At 41.6% G+C, this 23,304-nt stretch overlaps 1 protein-coding gene across 1 annotated transcript in view; it reads left to right on the top strand.

Annotated features, from left to right (window-relative positions):
- Nucleotides 1-20,167, top strand: part of dtd1 (D-aminoacyl-tRNA deacylase 1) — an 89,336-nt gene extending 69,169 nt beyond the window's left edge. Inside the window, exons 5-6 of the mRNA XM_042333053.1 lie at nucleotides 11,636-11,810; nucleotides 19,000-20,167. Of these exons, the coding sequence (XP_042188987.1) occupies nucleotides 11,636-11,791 (156 nt within the window). The 3' untranslated portion in view covers nucleotides 11,792-11,810; nucleotides 19,000-20,167. The remainder of the gene's footprint in view (nucleotides 1-11,635; nucleotides 11,811-18,999) is intronic.
- Nucleotides 20,168-23,304: the final 3,137 nt, after the last annotated feature.

Raw genomic sequence — 23,304 nt, 5'->3', positions numbered from 1 at the left:
ACACGCCCTCTGGTACCCTTTTTCTACTTTGCTACAGTGATTCAATCAGAAAGTGTAATTGGAAGCATGTGGACTCTATGGATGGAATAGAACTTGCCAAGGCAGAAGCTGGCGGGGTTACTAAAGGTAACCCTAAGGGTTACGTGACTCATTGCTCACAGTGTGCAGGCGGTGTAAGGTAGTAATAAACATGGTAAACAGCATGCTGGGCTATATTGACAAATTAGTTGTGATGAGATCGCTGGAAGACATGCTCTGCCTGCATATTACCATAGAGAGGTAAGCAGGTGCTGAAGCATGAAAGGATGCGAGGAGGAGGATTTTAAAATCGATTCTTTTGAAGACAGGGAGACAGTGGAGCCTGGCAAGGATTAGGGTGATGGGTGTGCAGAGTTTGGTACTGGTGAGGACATAACCGACAGATGTTTCTTGACTGCTGACGTTTTTACATTATTTACATTATTCACACTAACACCAAATATAATTACTTACTTCACTGCAACACACACTGAATGGCACAGCATTAAGAGTAAATCGGTTCTACTTCTTCTTGCCCCTATGGAGGAACTGTATAGGAAACCCATCTAGGAACTGTAATAGGAACTCCAAATTCAAGGATTATTATAACCTTCAGCATTGAATGAGAGAGATGCTGCTCTTTTATCGGTTACCCAAAGTGGCTTCCCTTAATAGCTGGATGAGATCAAATGTTCAATTTCCCTAACATTTAATCAAATACTGGGGTAACCATCATCCAAACCTCTGTGAATAATGTAAATAATGTAAAAACGTCAGCAGTCAAGAAACATTAGCCTTTTTCCAAAAATTGTTCTATGTCTCTGAATCTTCTGATCAGAGTAGCCTGTAGGCACAAGGTTTCAGTATGCCAATGGGAATGGGGCATTGGGAAAGCTAGGAAAGTGTTAGGTGACGTCTGTGGTAAGGGAAATCATTACAATAAAGCTGTGAACAGTTGGCTGAGTTATAAACTCCAAGAGGAGCATCATTTGTGGAGTCCTGTAGCTCAGTGGTTAGACCACTCGCCTTGAAAGCAAGAGACCTGGGTTCAATTCTCGGCAGGGCGAAGCCTCAGGCAAGTTTCCTTATTCCACATGTCTGATAATAATTCCTCAAGAAAACAAAACAATGATAAAATTGATCACTTCAATCCATGACTATTTGTGGGACACTGCTGTGCGCAATCGGCTGCTCCATTTCGCCCACAAATATACAGTCAATTCACTTTACAGTATATTCTGCGAAGCTCTTTGAGACGTCTAGAAGATGTGAAAAGCACTTTGTCAAATGCAAGGATTATTATTATCTGGTGTATGGATTAGGTTATTACCAGCATATATATATTGTATAGCACCAGCCTAGCCTGGATGCTGAGTTCACTAGGATGCAGAGTTTAGTTTTTGTAACTAATTATTTTTCTTTAGAAACCAAAGTATGCTCATTGATAGAATCATAGTATCGTACAGCACAAAACGAGGCCATTCGGCCCATCGAGTTTGTGCCGGCTCTTTGAATAGAGCAATTAATGTCAATCTCACTCTCCAGCCCTTTCCCCATAACGCTGCAAACCCGTCTTCTTCAATTACCCGTCCACCGCGTTTTTAAAAGTAGTTATCGAATCGGCCTCGACCATGATGATAGAGACAAATGATGTCCCTCAGACAGGCAGCAGAAATCAACACTTATATCTGATAACAACAACTTGGATGTATATAGCACCCTCCACGCCCGACGGCGTCTCAGAGCACTTCACAGTAACGGATCCCGGGACATGAAGAACAAGCAGCCTGGAGTGCTCAAATATTTCTTTATCTCGAATGATACGGCAAAGAAATAGGTCATTTGACCCAGCTAGTCTGTCCGCAGTTCTTGTGTGTGAATGTTAAAGTACAAGGTAACAAGACAAATGTCCAAATACATTTGTGAAGCAAAGAATTAAGGTTGGCATTTTTGGAGTTATAAACTCCTCTGTCTTGGGCTCCTGTGGTCTTGAAATGGATCTCTACTTTGCCTTCAATAACACCAGGACAAGTCTGGGCTTAGTCAATATGAATCCCAACACTGATAATCATGCTGGCTCTGAAGTAATCCTTTCTGACAGGCGCTGTGATTGTTAATGATGCTTGTTCCGGAACCTGGGATCTGAGAGACTGGTAATGGGAGCAGGCTTTATGCTGACAGATCTATCCACTGCTGACCTATTTGTACAGCTGGAGATCTCACTTGGCTAAACATAACATTGAAAAAATCTCGCCTGCCATTATGATTGTTGCCAAATGCCTTGACAATATTTTATGCCCTTGACTTTTTAACATTGTGCAGTTCAGTTCAAGTGACTGACCAATGAAACCTACAATCAAATTTGTTGAGTCTTGTGAAATAGCAGTGTTGCTACGCTTTTGTTTCTGATTCTCATTCAGGCACATTCGCAAATGGAAATACTTGGAAAGTTTTCAGTTCCTGTTGAAGCTGTACTTCATAGTCCAAGGCTGGCATATCACAGTTACTAGAGCTTTTAGAACTTGTACAGTTTGGATCAGTTGGTAGCAGACTTGCAGTACTGGGGGGATATCCACATTGTCAGAGATGCTGTTTTAAATGTTAATCTGAAGTCCTGGCTGCCTGGAAAATAGGCGATAAAGGGAATCTATTGAACAATAATTTGCATTTATATAGCGCTCTTCATGCTGGATAGTGTCCCGTAGCGCTTAATAGTAGCCCTGACCTATAAGTACGATCATAAAAGGAAGGTCTTTAGATGGGATTTGAAAGTGGGGAGGAGAGGGCAAGGTGGAGGGATTGGGGGAGAGAGTTCCAGAGCTTCGGGGCGTAGTGACTGAAAGCATAGCCGCTGATGGTGGAGCGGAGGGGGCGAGGGATGAATAGGAGGCCGGAGCCGGCTGAGCGGAGGCAGCGGGTGGTGGAATGGGGGGGTGAACAAGTCGGATAGGTAGGGAGGTGTGAGGGCATGAAGGAATTTGAAAATGAGAGAGAGGATCTTGAAGTCGATCCGTTCGGAAATTGGGAGCAATTGCAGCCTGGCAAGGACTGGTGTGATGGGGGTCCTGAGTTTTGCGTGGGTTAGTATCCAGGTGGCGGAGTTGTGAATTAATTGTATTTTATGTATGGTGGAACTGGGGAGGCCAGCGAGGAGGGCATTTGAAAAGTCCTGGTCAGGAAATGGATGTGGGGGAGAAAAAGCTGTGGAGCAAACCTGATGCTAGATTGTGCACGGGTTCGATGAGTCTGAGGGAGACACCCTCAAAATACCCATCAGTGCACTTTGCAGTAAAATCCTGTGAAGCGCTTTGAGACATCTTCAGATATCACATGTAAAGATTGTTATGAAATACATTTTTTTCCCATTCATACTTAAATGTATTCTTCGAAGTGACGTTACCAGAAGAAAAATCCATGCAGTTTCAATGTTTGCAGTAAAGGAATAGCACATAATGTCCAATTATCTCTGAATGCTAGTCTGAAGTCTTCCTGGAGAGGTGGTGCAATGCCCTTGATTAACATGAAGAAAATAACATTGTCATTCAGGGACACAGTGGAGCGTGTTCCTCTGAGGCTGCTCAGTAATCTCAAAATTAAAGTCATCTTCTTGACTGTGACTGTGGCTTTGTCAGGTTGAAATTACTTGTGATACAGCTTGAGCTGAACTCTGAATCAGTGGCACCTTCGGTTTTGTTCTGTGTATTGTGGAAAAACTTCAGGATGCCAATTCAATCGCTACATGAGTGGATGAATCAACAGCTCTCACTCCAGTTCCAACAAAATGACTATGGATTTCATACTATAACTCTCAGTACCGATTTATCCATTGTTCAGCCCAATAAGGAGCAATGAGTGCAACTCACAGATCAATGAAAATCAGTGCCTTGCGTCGAAAAGCAATTAATCTTTGTCTGCACAAACTGAATTTCTTAATTACACTTTTTAAAAGCATTGCATCCTGGAAGCCCTTATTGCTGGTTGCATCTCTCCCATCTTCTTTACAGGCTCTTTGTTCTGTATTTGACATGAATGTGTTTTAATTTTCTCAAGTTGCATTTCATCAATTCTTCCTTCGGCTTGCTTCCCATTATCTCAAACTTTAAGTGTTTTTTTTCTTTTGATATGTTTTAGACAAACACATTCAGACTATAAATTTATTCCGTTAATTCTCTCCAGTTGCATTCATTGAGGGTTGGTTATGTTTGCTGTGTAAATGTTTATCCAGCTGTATTTTGCATAACCTAAATTTGAGCAGTTGCATAATGAAATATTGTTATAGGCAAACTATACTGAGTTAGAAATGAAAGAAGGTCATTCAGACCATCAAAACCAAACTGAGGCCAGACCATTTCCTGAAGCTCTTTCTGATTGCTGCACACTCTTCCCTGCTGGAAGGTGCATGTTGTGGGGGTGTCCAAGCCAAATCTAATTCTAAATAGTTTTCAATGGTCAAAAGCTTAGTGTCAAAACCATCACCGGGATGAGTTGCCAGATTCAGATTCAGGTGGAGGGGTAGAGGAAATGGAAAAGAAAAAACTAGAAGCCTCGTTGGGATCTAATTTGAGGGAGTTGCAGAAGGTAATGTAACTAGTGAATGCTGCAGATTCACTGACGTGTCTGAGCCCAACCCGCTGGAACTCAACACCAATGTTGGTTCCAACTTGTATGAAGCTGAATTGCAGTGAATGGGGGTTCTTTGCGTCCGGCAAGGACAACACTCCTGACACTTTTTTTGGTGTTGCTTGATACCTGCCTGTGGGTGAATGCCAACTAATGTTCTGATCGCCACATCCGTGCCTTCATCAGCCACGTGAGCCCATCATGCTGGACGGACACCACTTCTTCCTCGCAAACCATACAACAACAACAACAACTTTCATTTCCAGAGCCCCCAGCACTTGGGGTAGCATCTCGGAGCACTTAAGAATGCTGACCCGGAGAAAAAGAGGAGGTGACTGTGGTCCCGGTCAAAGAGGTTTGATCTGAAGATGGGCAAGGAGAGGGCAAAGTGGAGGGATGTAGGCAGGGATTTCCAGAGCTTCAGGACCTATTGGTTGAAAGCAGTGGAGCAGAGAGGTCAAGGGACATACAGAAACCCCAAACTGGCTGAGCAAACCTGCTCTTGGCATCAAGCCAAGTGGCAGCATCATCTGTGGTGATCCAACCAATTGAATGTTGTTTCATTCAAGTGGCCTGTGACTGGGCTGGAGCTCAAGGACAGCAGTACAACTGCACGACAGAGCAACTTCAAAAGGCTGACAATGCTCAACTTATGCAAAACCAACTCATTATATTCCAAGAATATTTACATACGCTTGAAAACATTTACATATAGCTAATTGCAATGCAAATGATATTGTGTGTAATGCTAACAGCTGAGACTAACGCCTGAGGTAATGGAACATGGATCTGATTAAAACGAAGCAACGCTCAGTAGAATTGAGGAAGTGTTTGGTTCTGTCCAGCAAGGTGCCCACCCTTTGCTTTAATCACCTGCACGACTTTCCCCTTTGGCACATTGGTAACGTTTCAGTTTTAACTGCCTGATTGTTTCTCAGCCGTTTGACTACGATCAAGTATAGTTTGAACTGGAATTTGATCAGGTGCAAGCGGTGCACATATTGAGACGATGGCAGTATTGGTATTGACTGCACCGGTGCCTACTTCACGTTTTAATAATCCTTGCATTTGATCTTGCACCTTATCACATCTTCGAGATGTCTCAAAGCGCTTCACAGAATGTACTATAAAGTGAATTGATTGTATATTTTGTACACAAAAAATTGGGTGGTTTGAGAGGCCAGATTTGGGTCATTTCATCAGGGCTCTTGATGCAGCCTAGTATTGAGACATTAGATTGTGTAATTGGGGTATTTATGCAATTGGATTAATTCATGACAGGAGAGACATTTTCCATCAACGACCTCAGAAATATTTCAGCTTGAACTCAACTTGGTGACCAAAATCGATCAAGAAAGCATATTGAGATGATTGTGGTGGTAAACTGACATGGAATCAGTCTTTTACCACAAGCTGGGTTGGTTTGAGTGGATGGATTATGGTAATGCGTCTGCTTGGTGCTCTCCAACATATCTGAGTTAATAATACTAATAATAATCCTTGCATTTGATATAGAGCTTTCACATCTTTGAGACGTCTGTATATATACTGTAAAGTGAAGTGACTGTATATTTGTGGGCGAAACACGGCTGCCAATTGCGCATAGCAGTGTCCCACCAACAGCTGTGGATTGAATGACTAATTTTTTTTCTTGAGGCATTATTATCAGGAGTAAGGAATTATGTGGAGTAAGGAAACTTGCCCAAAGTTTCGCCCTAACCCTGTGTTGTGTTAAGAGCGTGTAACTAAGGTAACTCAGCATTGCTCTGAGATATTGTCCTACATGAAATGCAGTAGTAACAACCTACATTTATACAATGATAGAAACAGCTAGAAAGAAGATATTCAACCTATGCAAATGACTCATCTTCAGGATAGTGTCTGAGCACAAGCAAGGGAGAAGGAGGAGGGAGATGTGACCATAGATGCGGTCCAAGTTGTATTTATGCACTTGGACTAATTTGGAACAGAAGGGGAGTTCCCTCACATCTGGGACCACCACAAAAACATATTGTTGAGTTGGCATTGTCGCTTTCGTTTGCCAAGTACTGCCACTCAAGTCATCGATCTGCTTCTGAATGTCCTCAAGTCTTGGCGTTAATTTGAAGCAATTTTGCACTGTTAATGGATTTTGTATTTAAGAAATATAAAATCCCACGACAGATTCACAGGAACGCCACTCTACCTAGAGTCTATTCTGTGGTGCAGGGTTTCCTCCAGTTAGATTGATGTATGTGAGATATTACCAGTTACCAAGTGGGGTCCCTCTCAGATTTGCTAAGCAAAATAAGAAATCTGTTGCAGATCTCAGGTTAACATCTCAAGCCAGGCTGAGACACAGCAGGTCTGATAGTGCATCAGCATGTCACTCACATATATTAGTCTGCAGATCATTATAAAATCTGCATGTTCTGACATTGCAGATTACAAGAAATGGCCTGAGCCCTGATCAACTTCTTGGTTTACGGATTGTGAACTGATAATAACACTTTCATTTGATACAGCACTTTTAATGTTAGGAAGTCTCAAAGTGCTCTACAGGATTTACTGTAAAGTACAGTGAGCATGTATTCTTTAGGCAAACATGACAGCCAATTTGTATACAGCAATCTTCCACAAACAGCCATGAAGTGAGTGACCAATTTTATCTGGGGAATTAATTCCTTATTAATTAATCCTCATTCCTTTGCAATTCCTCAGATCGCCTTGTGATTTCCTCCAGTATTTTCAGGAACCTGGCTGAGGAACCGTAAAAGGTTTCAAAAAGGAAGTCAAATTCTTGAAAATTAAAAGGATTCAAGTTTATTCGATGGGTGAGACAAATGTGTCAAAGGGAACCTACTGGAAAGCGTTCGACAACAAACTACATAGTCACTGCCCTTTAGAATGTATTGTATTAAGCCCTTTCACTGACGACGCTTTATACCGAATATAAGGTGGGTGGATTGCTTGACGGTGTACTGACTGAATTGGTACTATGTTGCATGCAAATCTTCAGTACAAAACTGCTAGTCAGCTCCTGACTGCAGTATTTAATGAAAGTCAGCATAATTTAACTCTTATGCCTGATATTGATTCTGTAACAAATAAATAAATATATTCTAAAACAGTGTTCTAATTTTGCATTACAACTTATGAGATCCATTTGGCAGATGAAATTCAATGTGGAGAAATGTAAAGTACTTCACATGGGGACAAAAAATCCAGGAAGGGACTATTATTTGAATGGAAGGAAAATAATATAATAATAATAATATGTATGGAAAATGAAAAGAATCTGGGGGTTCTGATTGACAATAAATTGAAGCTCTCCACAACAATGCTCTGTGGCAGTGAAAAAAGCAAACCAGATGTTGGGATGTATCAAAAGATCAACAGCAAGCCAAAATAGTGGTGTAATCCTGCTACTGTATAAATCATTGGTGAGACCGCACTTAAGAGTACTGTGTACAGTTCTGGTCGCCGCAGTACAAAAAGGATATTGGAGATATCAAGAGGATACAGAGGAGGGCAACCAGAATGATTGAGGGATTGGAGGGAGTGGACAATCAGCAGCAAATAGGTAAATTGGGCATGTTCACGCTGGAAAAGAGAAGATTGAGAGGTGTTATAATTGTGTCTTTAACATTCTAAAGGAGCTAGACAATATAGATCATGACAGGCTGTTTTAACTTTTCCAGAATAGTGAAACCAGAGGACACAGCCTGCGATTGAAGGGGGAAATTCAGAAGGAATCTACAGGAACATTATTTTAGTGAGCGAATTAGTGAACCTATGGAACAGGCTCCCGAGGGAGACTGTTGAAGCGGAAAGTGTTGATTCCTTCAAAGACAGCTGAGATGGTTTCTTTTAGGAAAAAACATATTATGGGATGTAGTACAGAGGTAGTTCGCGGCATATGTGCATGTGACCACCAAGAAGGTGGAAGGTGAACTAGATAGACCTTGGACTTTATTTCATCTAGCATTTCTTATGTTCTTATGTATTTCTTTGAGACGAGCAACCTAACTTCCTGCATCTGCACTGTTGTATTTTAACATGATAGACTTGATTCCTCTGGGGCTCAGTGTGTGCTGCTCCAGAGTTTGAGAAGCCCATCTGTAAACTATAGTAAAACCAAGCCTATCATCCATCAAGTAATTTAGACTGGAAAAAGTGAAGCGTTTTTGTATATATATATAAATAAATATATATATAATATTTGTGCAATATGTTTGCACACTGTATATATAATATCAACTTGTATTTATATAGTACCCCTCATGCCGGGTAGCATTCAAGAGCGCTTATATAAATATGAAAAATCTATTGATTAATTCACAAATAATAATATGAATAGTGCTTACATTTGATACAGAGCCTTTAACAGCAGGAAGATGTCTCAAAGCACTTCACAAAATATCCTGTACAGTGTAGTGACTGCATTTTTTTGTCGCAAACACAGTTGGTAAAATAATGTAATTCTGTTCAGGGTCCATGTTTGAAAGTTTTTCAGTGCTGTTTAAACTCTTCATTTGTTGTAACCAACAGATCCATGGAACAGATGCATTAGTCAGAGGCTGCATGTTTATCATGGTTATATAAGCCCGGGCTAATATCTTCAAAGTTAGCTTGTGGTGTTGTGCAGTGAATATTAATCATTGGTTGACTGGTGTTCACTGAAGGTGGATGAGGAGTGAAAGGCAGTGATTCCCTCAAAGAATACAGATCGCGAAAGCAATGCAGGACCAATTGATGAACATCTCTGAACTCGGAATGAGTTACTGCCTTGAGCTCATGGTCTATGGTGCTTTCTACCATGTGGATAATTTTGCATCCACAACTCAAACTTGAAAGAAAGAACTTGCATTTGATAGTGCTTCACCAGATCGAAACATCACAAAAAGCTTCACAAGTACTTTTCGTCAAATTTAGTGACTGTTTTTGTGCGTAGACAGAGCAAAGCACAGGTACAAAATGTAAACTTTGTCAGCGCAGCAAACCATTTTGAGCCAACGAAACAGCCATGAGGGAGATGGGTGACTAACTAATATGCAAACTTATTGACTAGGGCAGGAGGAGAAACACTCTTCTCATTTTGAATATTTGTTTGGGATCTTCAACATTCACCATAAAAATAGGCAGACAGAACCTCAGTTCAATGACAGATCTGAAAGATAGATTACAGTACAGTGCAGATACAATACAAAATTACATTTGTGTAGCGCCTTTCATGTCGGGAGTACGTCACAAGGCACAGATCCTCAACTAGGTGGCAGTGATCTGAAAGCCCACCAAGTCGTCACGCGAATACTATTTTGTCTTAAAATTTAAATTTGTGCAGAATTGCGGAGAACTTGTAAATTGAGTCGGAATTTTTTGGGGCCAATTTTCCACAATTCTTAAAAAAGGCTACTAAAGTGTGTGCGAATTCAAACATTTTCAACTAATGGAAAATTTAAGACAATATAGTCTTAGATGGAATCTCAAGCCTCTGGTGCATGAATCAAAGGTCCAATATATGTTTGAGCTTCTCTGGCTCAGTGAACTCTGTTTTCACAACGCAACTGGCACATTTGCCTTCATAATATTCACTTCATTTCTAGGCTTGTTCCTGGTGTCAGCCTGGATCAGCTGGTAGCATCTGGCCTCCAAGTCAGAAGGTTGGGACCTTGAGTTCATCAACTCGTCTGACGGAAATGCTTCATGATCATAGGTTCCATCCTTCGGATGAGTTGTTCAAACAGAAGTTCCATCTGCCTGTCCAGGTGGATGTTAAGGATTCCAGGGCACAAATGAAAAAGAGAAGGGAGTATCTCCCAGTGTCCTGGCCCGTATTGCCCAAGATAAAATTGCTCATTTGCTTGACAGCTGTTTATGGGTCTTTGCTGTGCATAATTTGGATCACAAATTGGAATTCACTTACACATACTCGTCACTACACTTTACAGTAAATCTGTAAAGCTCTTTGAGACATTTTGATGACGTGATAACGTGTTATATTAAACGTTTCAACCGCCCACCGCCTGACTTACACTTACTTCAAGACTGGCCATATGGTCCACTGTGGTCTTTTCAGCTCCTGCATGTTCCTCTGCCAACCTACATTCAGGAAATTGATGTTAAGGTTGGACATTAATTTCACGGAAATCGATACTGAGTCGATGAGTGTTGGAGCTCCAGAGCGTCAACTATGACAGATCTAGAATATTCTATTTACAAATCCTTTTGCAACTCTTGCAAAACAGACCCAGTGTTAAGAAATCAAAGATAAGAAACTCACTGGTCACGTCAGTACGCTGAAGATGTCACATTAAGTCAAACATGATTTGACAGACAGAATGCAATACCAGCGAGTGCAGTGAATATCAACTCTGTTGGAGCGTTGAAAAGATAGTTGGAATAAAGTCTGACTAGAGAACAGCAGGTTTGAGGAATGATGAGTCCAATCAAGTTCTGACGAGGGAGCTGGTTGATGGAGTAAGCTCGTTGTAATACAATACAATTTATGGCACCTTTCATATTGGGAGGCTGTTTCAAAACACTTTACATCTCTGGCTGGGAACCCAAGCCAAAGGCGCAGGGGGGCAAACTGAAGAGAGGGTGAGTGGGGGAGAAAGATGACCAAAACCGCAGTCAGAGAGGTAAGTCTTTTAAGATAGGCTTTAAAAATGGGGAGGAAGGACAGGGAGAAGTTGAGGAGAGTTTCCATAGCGTTCCAGAGAGCAGAGGCAGAATGGCGGAAATTTACCCAACGCTCTTGGGGCTGATCAGGTGTGGGATGTTCCTCTGTCCCTGCTCTTGTAGTGTTGAATGATGTTCACCGTAAAGATGATGGATCTGACCTGCAGCCTTTGAGGTGAACGAAGAACACCAGCCACCTCTAGGACCCTAAAAGGGCCAAAACTGGTGAAAGGTGCCTGAGTGCTCAGAGCTTCAACACATATGTGAAGAGTTGACTGAGATTCTGTGGTGATGTTATTCAATAAAACAAATTTCTCCCTTACTGTGTTTTCAGCTCACAAAACTGGAAAAACAGCAGCAAAGAAAAGAAAAAACAAGAACTAAAACCCAGTCGGAATCCACCAAAGAGAAAAGTGCTTTGCGCAGCAAAGAGGACCCCAGTGCTAGTAGTGGGGCAGAGGGGGACGTTTCTTCAGAAAGAGAGCCGTAGATCACCTGGTCTACAGCGGGTACGTACTCTTTGAGAAAGTGCTCGGACAGCCAAACTGCACAGTAAATAATAATAATCCTTGCATTTGATATAGCGCTTTTCACGTCTTCTAGATGTCCCAAAGCGCTTCACAGAATATACTGTAAAGTGAATTGACTGTATATTTGTGGGTGAACACGGCAGCCAATTGCGCACAGCAGTGTCCCACAAACAGTCATGGATTGAAAATTCCCAATTTATTATTGATTTTTTTTTGGAGGGATTATTACTAGCGTGTGGAGTAAGGAAACTTGCCCAAGGTTTCGCCCTGCCTGGAATTGAACTCGGGTCTCTCACTTGCAAAGCGAGTGCTCTAACCACTGAGCTACAGGACTCCACGTCTAGCGCCAAAAAAAGTACTCCAAAATAAGAGGAGGCGTCAAACTTTCATAAATGAGTCCAGTGACCTGACTTCTGTCACCCTCCTGGTTGTCCCATCCTACTACATTTTGAAACTCATCCAGGTTCTGACCTCTATCTGAATCAATATTTCCTTTAATAGTAAAAGGCGTTAGAGATAGAGCTACTGAAGGCTTGTAGTGAAGAGTTAAGGAATAGTGGAGATACTCAGTTATGTACTTTGCCTCATTTATCATAGTTGATTGGATATTGGTAACTTAGGATAAGCAGAGGTGGGTGTAGAATAGTTAGTAAAGATTTGCTCAAAGAGAAATAATATTAAAAAATGTAAACAACTCACTTCTTCTAATAATAATAATCCTTGCATTTGATATAGTGCCTTATCTCCCAAAGGGCTTCACAGATTATACTGTAAAATGTAGTGACTGTGTATTTTGTGGTTTATACTCAAAGATCCTGAAGAAAGCTGAAAAATAGCAATGCTTTTAATTATGCCAAGCAAGCAGAACAGGACTCAGGGTTATGAAAGCCAATTTCAGGACAGACACCAGAAATTGCTTCTGTAACCAGAGAGTAATTAAAAACTGGAGTGAGTTACCAGGAATTGGTTGAGCCAAGACACTCAACTCATTTAGGAACTTGATGTGATGGAGGATGGTGGGATGGATATTCTAGAAGGATGAGATTAAATGGGCCGAAGGGACTTCTTTATCCGAATCTCTCTTGTGATATTGCGAGGTAGAGTGGCTATACTTCGGGGAAAGCCTTGGCTAGTTTCAGAGATGTTCCTCAGATGAGGTAGGTTCTGTGTTTTAAGCACAATTTGTCCCAGAAATACAAAGCCTGTAGGTGTGAGGGCTTTCAGCATGAGGCCAGCCTGGGGTTTGAACAACAAACAGATTTTATGTAAATTGACAGTGATACTAACCACTATATTAAAATTCACAGTGTGCGTAGAATGTCTGGACGTGTTATGGCTGACTGTGAAATTTTATTTCTGTTACGCAAATAAAGCTGATTGGGGCGGCACAGGGAGCAAACAAAGCCACAAGGCAATTACTATCATCTTTACGGGAGGAATAGATATCCTGTTTGACAGCTGGGCATGACATTTGTGCCACATGCATGCAATTATCTGCAAACAACAGTACTTTTTATCTTCTTCCTTTCGACTGAGTTTGAGGATGGGCACTCCAGCTGTGTGACACTGGCTAAAATAAAAAAATGGATTGAAAACCTGGTCATTGAAAAAAACAAGACTAATATATAACAACAGGATACCTTGCATCAGGAAAAGCACCTCAGAACAATAAATTGCCTCTTTCCTCACCTCCCCTTCACGTCTGACCCCTCCACTGTAAAGCATCCCGAGACATTCAAAAATGCAAGTTGCTCTATAGTCTTTTGCAGTCCTACACTCTAAGAAAGAGCTTGATGCTGTGATGGGAAGATGGTAGGATATTCCAGAAGAATGAGATTAAATGGCTGAAAGGACATTCTCATCCAAACTTCTCTTGTGATATTAAGAGGTTGGAGTTTCTGCCTACTCAGGCCTGCTTCATGTCCCCTGCCCGCCCTGTCCCACCTATGCTGGGCCATTTTGCCCCTGCTCTCTGTAATATTGCCTAAATCCCCTTGCCTCGCTCTCTCTCTCTGCTTCCAAAACCCATCTAAAAACTCTGACTGTGCCTTCAGCCATTTCCCACCTCTTTCCCTGTCTCCCACTCTGTCTATGTAAAGCATGTCTAGATGTTCTACCTGGAAAGTGCTATATAAGTGCAAATTGTTATTGTGGTTGCAGTGATCTGGGAGCTGCACTATCTGGAGCCCTGTAGCTCAACAAGTGAGAGACCTGGGTTCGATTCTCGGCAGGGCGAAATGTTGGGCAAGTTTCTTTACTCCACGCGCCTCTGTTTACCCAGCAGTAAGTAGGAACCCAGTTGTTAGTCGATTAGCAGATGGCTTTTCTGGGGATAATAGTCCTTCAAAAAAAAACCAATAATAATTTGGTCACTCAATCCACGACTGTTTGTGGGACCCTGCTGTGCGCATTTGGCTGCTGCAGCTCATGTACTCTCACGCACCAGGCTCCGTGACCCCATTACTCCCACCCTCGCCCAACTCCACTGGCTTCTCATCCCCCAGAGGATCTAGTTCAAGATCGTCATCCTCACCTTTAAGGCCATCCATGGCCTTGCCCCCTCTTACCTCTCTGACCTGCTGACTCTCTACGAGCCTGCCCGCTCCTTCCGCTCATCAGGCTCCGGCCTGCTCCATGTCTCCCGCCCAACCCATCGGTGGTCGGGCTTTCACATCCTCTCTGCCCCCACACTCTGGAACTCCATCCCACGGTCCCCTCACCTTGCTTCCTCCCTTGCCTCCTTCAAGGCCGGTCTCAAGACCTTTCTCTTCGATCGTGCCTTTGATCTCCCTCCCACCTCTCTGCCTTCCCTCACCCCTACACCACACCCCCTCCCCCCATGTTTGGGCCCTGACACCTGACTGTTCAGCGCTTTGGGACGTCCTCCCGATGTGAAGGCGCTCTATAAATGTAATTTTGTTGTTGTTGCGTTTCGCCCACAAATATACAGTCTATTCACTTTACAGTATATTCTGTGAAGCGCTTTGAGATGTCTAGAAAACATGAAAAGCACTATATCAAATCAAGGATTATTATTATTTATTTCCCTTCAGAATTTTCGTAGATAGAGAACCAAAAGTTGGGAGAGGGTTAAATAAATCCTAAATCCGCCTGACAGTTTATATACAGTGATAAGCCTCCACTACCTACTGGGTCTTAGTTTTGTAAAACCACTTTAAATGATGATCACCCTGTCAAATCCTGTTGACATCTCTGTTCAACAGGGACAAGGCAGGATAATAATCTCATTTCATGCGTCATTTTTATTTGCCTAATTTGATCCATGGCAGAGGGCAGCACAGACTAGAATGACCCTACAGTCAGAACAATTACTCGTTCACCCTGAAAATTTGGACTATTTCCACTCAGAAAACTTTGCAGTTTGCGACAAAGTTTGGGGAGAGAGTCCACACTCCATTCCAGATAAACAGGTATTCCATACATAAGTGGAGCTCAGTTGTTTGGTTTGATTTCTCTTAAGCACAGTGATGGATTTCCTTATGTGACAGTCACCTATTTGACCAAGGGCAACATGATTGGATAACCCTTCCCAATTCTTCCCTCTAAAAGCTGCAGATCATTCAGAACTCCGCAGCTCGTGTCCTCTCCCGCACCAAGCTCCATGACCCTATCACCCCAACGTCGCCCAGCTCCACTTGCTCCCCATCCCCAGAAGATACAGTTCAAAATCCTCGTCCTCATCTTCAAAGCCCTCTACAGCCTTGCTCCTTCCAATCTGTGACCTGTTAACCCCGTATGATCCTGTCCACTCCCTCCGCTCAGCAGGCTGCAGCCTGCTCCATGTCCTTCGCCTGGCCCACCCAACCATCGGCGGTTGAGCCTTCAGCTTCTCTGCCCTCACCCTTTGGAAGTCCATCCCACGGTCCATTCGCCTTGCTACCGACATGAAAGGGGCTACGCAAATGTAATTTGTTGTTGTGTAAGGAAACTGAACCACCTCTTTTATACTCGGGCTGAGATGATTTATTTCTCTTCTTGCCCCCATACTGCACTTCCAATTTGATGTTGAATTTAGAAAGGAAATTCTTCTTCGTTTTAACTTTCCAACATTCGTTAAAGTGTGTGTAGTGGGTCCTGTCCTCAGTGGGTTAATGTTCCATATCTGATACAATTTCCTTTTTGCTACTGCACAGATCACTCTTCAGTAAATCGATGTGCATTCCCTCCCCCACATGTTACATGATCTCTCTCAGTGGATAAGTGAAAACAAAAACTCAATCTGCCATCTGCCAGGTTACCTGACATAACCTTGGCATCGCTGAAATGAAATTTTTACCGAGTGCATCTGACTCATCATCACTATAAATGTACCGTTGAGAGAAACGATATAGTCTTTTGCACATTTCTCACTAACATGCCTTTCTTTTACAAACGCAAAATTACTTTGCTATGAAAATAAGCTATTTATTTGGATAAAAGCTTTTTTGCTTTGAACCCTGCTGTAATTTCTATGATAGAATATTTATGGTGCTGATGAATAACAGTGCTTTATATATTCTCATGAGGACACTGCCTTTTGAGTTCCCTTTCCTCGGTCCCACGTATTTCCTTGTCAGCCTGAGCCATCTGCCTCTCACAACAACAACAAATTATGGCGCCTTTCACGTCAGGAGGACGTCACAGCTGAGAGTGACAGAGATTATAGCACGGCTAAAAGAATCATTCAGTCCATCAGTTCTACATTGGGACAAGCTCCTCTCCCTACCCCCATACTATACTCTCTGTAAAGCTAACTAATCTGATCCCAATTCTCTGTTTTTTCTACCCTACCAATGTTTTTATAATGTTTATCTTCACTTCTATCTGTACTTTGAGATGAGAGGGTGCACGTTGTTGTAAATGTTAGCATGATCTTATTTTAGGAAGTCACTCTTGGCAAAGAGTTTCACTTTGGATGTTCACCCTCCATTGAGAACTGATAACTGTGACACACCAGTCTCTGTCGTTCTTTAGCCCTCTGTTACAATTCCCTTGCTTCTATTGACACATCACAGATTGAGATGCTCCAACCTCATAGTCAGTTCCACCTTGTATTGCAAATGTATGAATGTTGGTTATAATATAAAATATAATCCTTGCATTTGATATAGCGCCTTATCACGTCTTTGAGACATCTCAAAGCGCTTCACAGAATATAATGTAAAGTGAATTGTCTGTATATTTTGTGGGAGAAACGCAGCAGCCAATTGTGCACAGCAGTGTCCCACAAACAGTCGTGGATTGAAGTGACCAGTTTTTTATTATTTTTGAAATAATTATTATCCCCGGAAAAGTGATCCGCCAATTGACTAACAACCGGGTGTCTACTTACTGTTAGGTAAACAGGGACGTGTGGAGTAAGGAAACTTACTCAACATTTCGCCCTGCCAGAAATCAAACCCAGGTCTCTCGCTTGCGAGGCGAGTGCTGTAACCACTGAGCTACAGGACTCCTTTGACTTCTGGTTGAGCAAGTTAGACGATGTGTCAATTGTTGATCAATGTGCAGATGCTGATTGCAGCACGAAAGTCTGTTTCGTCAAGTGGGAAATGGGTACTAAGACAGAGCAGGTCCAATAGTTTTCTCATTGAATTAAAGTTATCTGGAAAGGCTTGAAAAGTTGAATTGTTTTCAACTGGATTGGAGATTAAGGAGGAAAATAACAAGGGCGTTCAAAATTATAAAAGTTTTTGATCTCATGAATCAAGAAACATCCACCTGAACAAGTAAAGATAGGACCTTCGTTTAACATCTCATCTAAAGGATGGCACCTCCAACAATGCAACGCACCAATACTGGAGTGTCAGCCAAGACCATGTGAGTTCAAAGTCCCAACATGTGGCTTGAACCCATAACCTTCTGACTCAGAGACGAGAGTACTACCAACTGAGCCAGGCTGACAACCTGCTGACAGTCTAATAGCAGCCGTTTAATCTGTGTCGCTTTATAGGAAGTAAGGGAAACATAACAAATAAGATAAAAGGGAAAGCTTTAGATGAAATGTTTTTGAACAGAGAGGGTTGTTTGAAAATGCAGTGCCTCCCACCAAATGGCTGTGAAAGATAAATCCATGAAGTGTTGAAAGCAGAATTTGGATAAATACGTTGCAGGGAAAAATAATATTAAAGGGTTTGGGAAAAGAACAGGCAAATTAGAATTAGTGGAGGAACTAGCACAGGAACAGACACAGCGTGATAAACGAACTCTTTCTGTGCTGTTAGTCTACAGTGATTCCATGATAAAAGGTGGACCTCATGTGTAGAGAGAGGGGGAGGTGGAGATGGATGAGGCAAGTAGGAGTATTTGGAATTCTCCTGGGGCTTTTGACAGACATTTCCCGCTGTTTGTTGGTCGTGTGACCTCGCTGGTGATCACCGTGAGATTTGAAAGGGTCGCTCCATGTAAGGAATGAAGGTGCTACACAGTCAGACATGACAAAAGGAAGCAGGCTTGATGCTTTGCTGAAAGCCAGAGGCAGTGCACTCCATTCTCCAAACACCTGCGCCACAGAGAGAGAACTCTGATGCAGCACTCACATAGCCTTGTGACAAAGGACACAGGAGCTGAAGCCCTGGTTATTACTGAATACTGAAACCCTTGGTGGAAGCTGGGGAACTGCTGACTGACTATAGATTACAATTTACAGTTATATAGCAACTTTCACATCAGGAGTGTGTCCCAGGGCTCGGATTGGACCTGAGGGGGTTGAGGAGGGGAAACATAGATGTTGCCACCAGCCACTGCTCTATGGTTAAGACTATGAATTCAGTGGTGAGCTTTTGGAAGGCTCCAACTGCAACCCTATTTTTTTTAAGTGGGAAACAGCCAAAGCATGATGTTGGGCCTAAATGTTATATAATAAAATGATTGTCAACTCAGGGTGAGAAAAGGGCAGTGCTGGGCCTCTAAGAAGCAAACCACTAACCTGGAGAATGGCACCACCTTTTAGTGTTCCTTAAAATGTTCCTTAAATAAGGTAAGAAACACTTTAAGGAATAGCACAAGTTGCTCTCTTATATATTAAATATGAATAAATGTTCTTAACCGCTAATTGCGAGTTGTTGTTTCTTTACCCTGAAATAGCGTACATTTTATTTGAGTAAAGATTGAATCTGGAGCGCTATAAAGTAGAGCACTGAATAACCCTATTCTTTCTTTATTTTTGAAGGAAACTGCAGATTTTAAGAGACTTTCTTTTGGGAGTGCTACACTGGAATACGGATCCCTCTTAATTTTATGGATTTCATAAACCGCATTGATCTCTGCTCACTATATCAGGCATCAGCGAAGAAGAAGAGGCTTACGTCAAAGAGCAGCTGAACCCTGCTTTCTGGAATGTAGATGAATGAATAAAATTGTGAGAAACGAGTCCTGTGAATCTTAACACTCTGATGACTTTTATGGTGGTTTGAGAATACAATGCAAATTTCATAAAATCTCCAATAATTATTTGTGGCAAAGATCGCAAGGTTCAAATGAAGAAAGCCCTTCAGCCCAGTGACTCCAGTCCTTCTAGGATCCTCTCCCCACTGTCTTTCCATTACACCATCAAACTGTTGTCCTGGCATCAGCCACCCTTCCTGTCTTGAACTTGCCCTCTGCAACCTTGAACCTATAACCTCTCGTCCTGCTGGTTTGAGTATCTGAAATTATTGTTCCCATTTTACTTCATCACATTAAGCATCTTACTACCTACCTCTCCAGTGGTCCCCTCTGAGATATTTGTTTTCAGGGCTGAAGAGCCTAAGATGTACCGATTCCTGGGGGTGGTTGTAATGTCACAGTGCAAGCTGGCTTACTTATAGCTTAACGCGGAGCTCATGAACGATGAGCTGTGCAGTACAATTGGGCTAAAATAGCCCCTCTCCCTAACTTGAAAGAGGAAGATCAGCAACCAGACTGATACCCAACCCAACGAACAGTGCTGAAGTGTTCCAGTTAGTAGGACGACTGTGTTTTAGTGCCCCTGTGCAGTGCATTGTTGTTGATGAGAATTCAGGTGCTGTCCACTACGGATCAGTGCTGGTTACATTCCAAACAAGTATCTGCTATAGAAAGCTACATATTACGTGTGTTACACAAAGGGTAGGATTATTTTGTTCCCATTTACATTTGTTGGGTTACGTTTGTTGCCTAAAATTCAGATGACATGAACCATGGAAAGAAGTAGCTTTTGCTTCCAGTTTAATCTTGCAAAATAGATTCCTGTCCCTATTATCCTCCCCCTCTCCCCCAATGCACTGCCTTCGTCTGTCTCCCATTATAGATCGGTAATGAGTCTCATAGAATTCCAAGAATAGAAAATGGAAAAAGAGATTTGAAGGAATTAAGTAGAACAAAACAATCAAGTCACATTAAGAAAACAATTTAAAGAAAATAATGAAGCTGAAAATAAGCAGAACAAACAATGTAAAAGCTAGACTGTTTAATTGTATTTGGTCTTTATTGTAAGAACAATTCATTAATAATAATAATATTGCTGGAAGCTGAGGCTAAGTGAAGAATTGTCATGATTCCTGATCTAGCTTCTAAGCCTCGATCAGGAGATGCCTGGTAAATTGTACTATGAAAACCTGCAAATACTAATCTATTTTAAGCTAGCAAAGAGAGAGACAAATTTTCCATGAATAGACTTGGAAGACAAAGCTACTGTGGAAACTTATTGAAGATTCATTTCAATAAATGACCATCAGTAATCTTCTTGATCCCAGTTTCATTCAAACACTGCTTTGAAGTGCATTCCCTTCTTCAGTGGCAATATTTATCAATAAAATCAGTTGGGATCACCTATCAAAAGGTCCAACCCAATAAACTGTAATATACAGCTCTTTTTCAGTCTCCTAACCTGTGAACACAGTCTCTGCTTCCCAAAAGGAAACTGTTAGACCTCATTACTGATAGTACGCTCTGCAAAACACAAACCATTTGTCGTCTTCTAATATCTACAGGTTTTGTTGTAGCACCTTTTGTTGTAAGTGAGAATTTGACAGGTGATGCCTAAAGATTCTTTGCTCTAGCGTAACTGCGTAAATAACCTATTCTGCAACTTTCCTCACTGGTGACACCATCTCGGTCACAAGTCTGTGGTCTGGAAGATACGCAGACGCTTTTTTAAGATCTCTATTAATATGATATTGTAAAAACGTATGCTTGTTCAAAAGTGATACTTAAAATATGCGATACGCACAGACTTGGTCAGTTAGCTACATTGAACATCTCAACTTGTGAGTCTCAGCAACATTCACTCCTAGTGAGTCTCGCTCCTGTTGTCAGTCTGATCCAGCTGGTGGTAATGACCTGTCCTATCCTGCTTTTGTATTAAAAGGCAATTCAATGTTTTGTGCAGGAATAATAGCTGAGCTCTGAGAGAAGCAAGCATCTCTTTACTAGTTGTGGTGTGGAACGCATGCAGTGATGTTTTAGCAATGTGAATTACAAAGGAAAACCTAACCTGATGAGTTTTTTTTTATAGGGTGGAGGGGGGAGGAGAGAAATTTCAATATAACCCCCACATGTAATTTGACCAAAACGAAATGCATCTCCAGCTCATACTGGTTACACAAACTTTCCCCTTTTAAGTATTTTCAAAAAGTATGGGAAAGACTTATAAGAGAAAGTTCCCAGGNTTTTCTGTTCTGTTTTACTGTGTTTGCTACTGAATTATATAACAGATGCTGTTTTTCTGGATAGAACCCTTTATTCTGTATGTAGCACGTTCCTGACATTGATGATAGTTGGAAAAAAAAGTGTAAGAAGTGAATATGTTGCATTGTAGTTATTGTTGTTTTCTGTTTGCTCTGCATACAAAATACAAAAAGTGCAGTAATCTTTGTTGTGAATTACTGTTTCCCTTTCAATTGCATGTTTTTACTGCCCATGGTAAACATGCATTCTTTTGTCTTATTTCAAAACAAAATTAGATTTGAGTATATGCCCTCTTAGAGAAATTAGAAGAGGTTGATTTTATTTTTTGCACCCTTTCTGCAAAGTCCATTAATGAGATGGCTTGGTCCCTGACAACCACCTTCTGTTCACCCGTTCTGTGTAAAATGGTATCGGTCAGTAAAACAACAAGGACTCACAGAATAGGCTTGTGCAGTATAGCAGCCTGGAAAAATTCTGTCATTTTAAGTGAGGAGTTTGTTACAAGAAAGAAGCATGTTTTTTTTTAAGTATTTCCATAGCAACTCTTGTGGTTATTGGGTCACTACACATGTGTACCCATCTGGAAACTACAGTTATGTGTTGCCTTGTCCTTGTTTAATTGCTCTGTATCTTCCCCTTTTGGGACAGGCTTTTTGAATGAAGCGCCATGTGATACAATTGCGTGATTCTTCTCAGTCCACCCAAAATAAGTGCATTTAAATCTTTACCAATCTGATTTCTTTTCTCCTCTATCCTTCCCCCCCCTCCCACCCGCTTCCCCACACCCTAACGATAACTGTTGTTCACAACCTTTAAGTTTCCATCACTTAGTCATTGCATGAAAGATGCAAATCTGGGCCGGAAATACAGGAGGAAACTTGTGGTATGCGCTGTGATAATTATCACCTGTGATAATGGCCAAATTCCACATATTCTTCCACTCTCCCCACTCCCTCCCCCGTAAATATTTGAAATCTAATTCTATCCCTCATCAGATATTAACCATTACAAGAACATACACTGATTCTCAGTCTACTCACAAATGGAGCCTATCATAAAGGACTATGACATGCTGTGACTCTGATGCTGACCACTCACCTCTGGAACCTGGGTTTGAATCAGTGCAGGCGATAGGGTTTCTAGTCTTCTCTAGTTTGCCTGTGAGATTCCTCTGTGAAATGCGTTTCAAGGCAGCTTTCACTCTATTTCTTGTCGGTATAGGCTCACTGCATCTCGTTCAGCACTAAATCAACAATCTCTCTGAGGGGCAAAAAGATGGCTGGCCTGGGAAACGAAAATGTGACCTTGCTCCAGTAGCAGGTCCGATTTTGGGATTAAGGCAGACAACTATTTTCTCTGATCTTTGACTGATGTGGACTCTCATGCCCCCACAATGAGACAATGTTACCTTCACCACTGCCAACATCACCTTGATAACAAAATGCCTCCAACAATATATCCTTTCCAAAAGGACAAGGCCCTCAGATTGTTTGAACAAGACAGAAACAATATATTTGTATAAATGGACCTGTTATTGCTAACAAGAAAAAAATTATCAGCTCAATTTTATTTATAAATTATTCATGAAAATTAGATTAATCAGAAAATAGGCTTTTCACCTCCGACAGAATAACACTGAAGGTCTGATTCACGAAATTGGAAGAGTGCATTTGTAATGCTCTGTTGCTATAGCTAATTAAATAGGACTTACATTGTTAAGCTCAAAACTTTGCTAGAACTTGAACATCATAAACATCATCTACAAAAAACGAAAGACAACAACTGCTCATACGTATATAATACCTTTCATGTAATTAACTTACAAAGT

The sequence above is a fragment of the Callorhinchus milii genome, unplaced genomic scaffold (assembly GCF_018977255.1).
Source record: "Callorhinchus milii isolate IMCB2004 unplaced genomic scaffold, IMCB_Cmil_1.0 Scaffold3, whole genome shotgun sequence".
NCBI lineage: Eukaryota > Metazoa > Chordata > Chondrichthyes > Chimaeriformes > Callorhinchidae > Callorhinchus > Callorhinchus milii.
The sequence above is the reverse complement of the archived record's forward strand: the minus strand, read 5'-3'. Positions and strand labels throughout refer to the sequence as shown.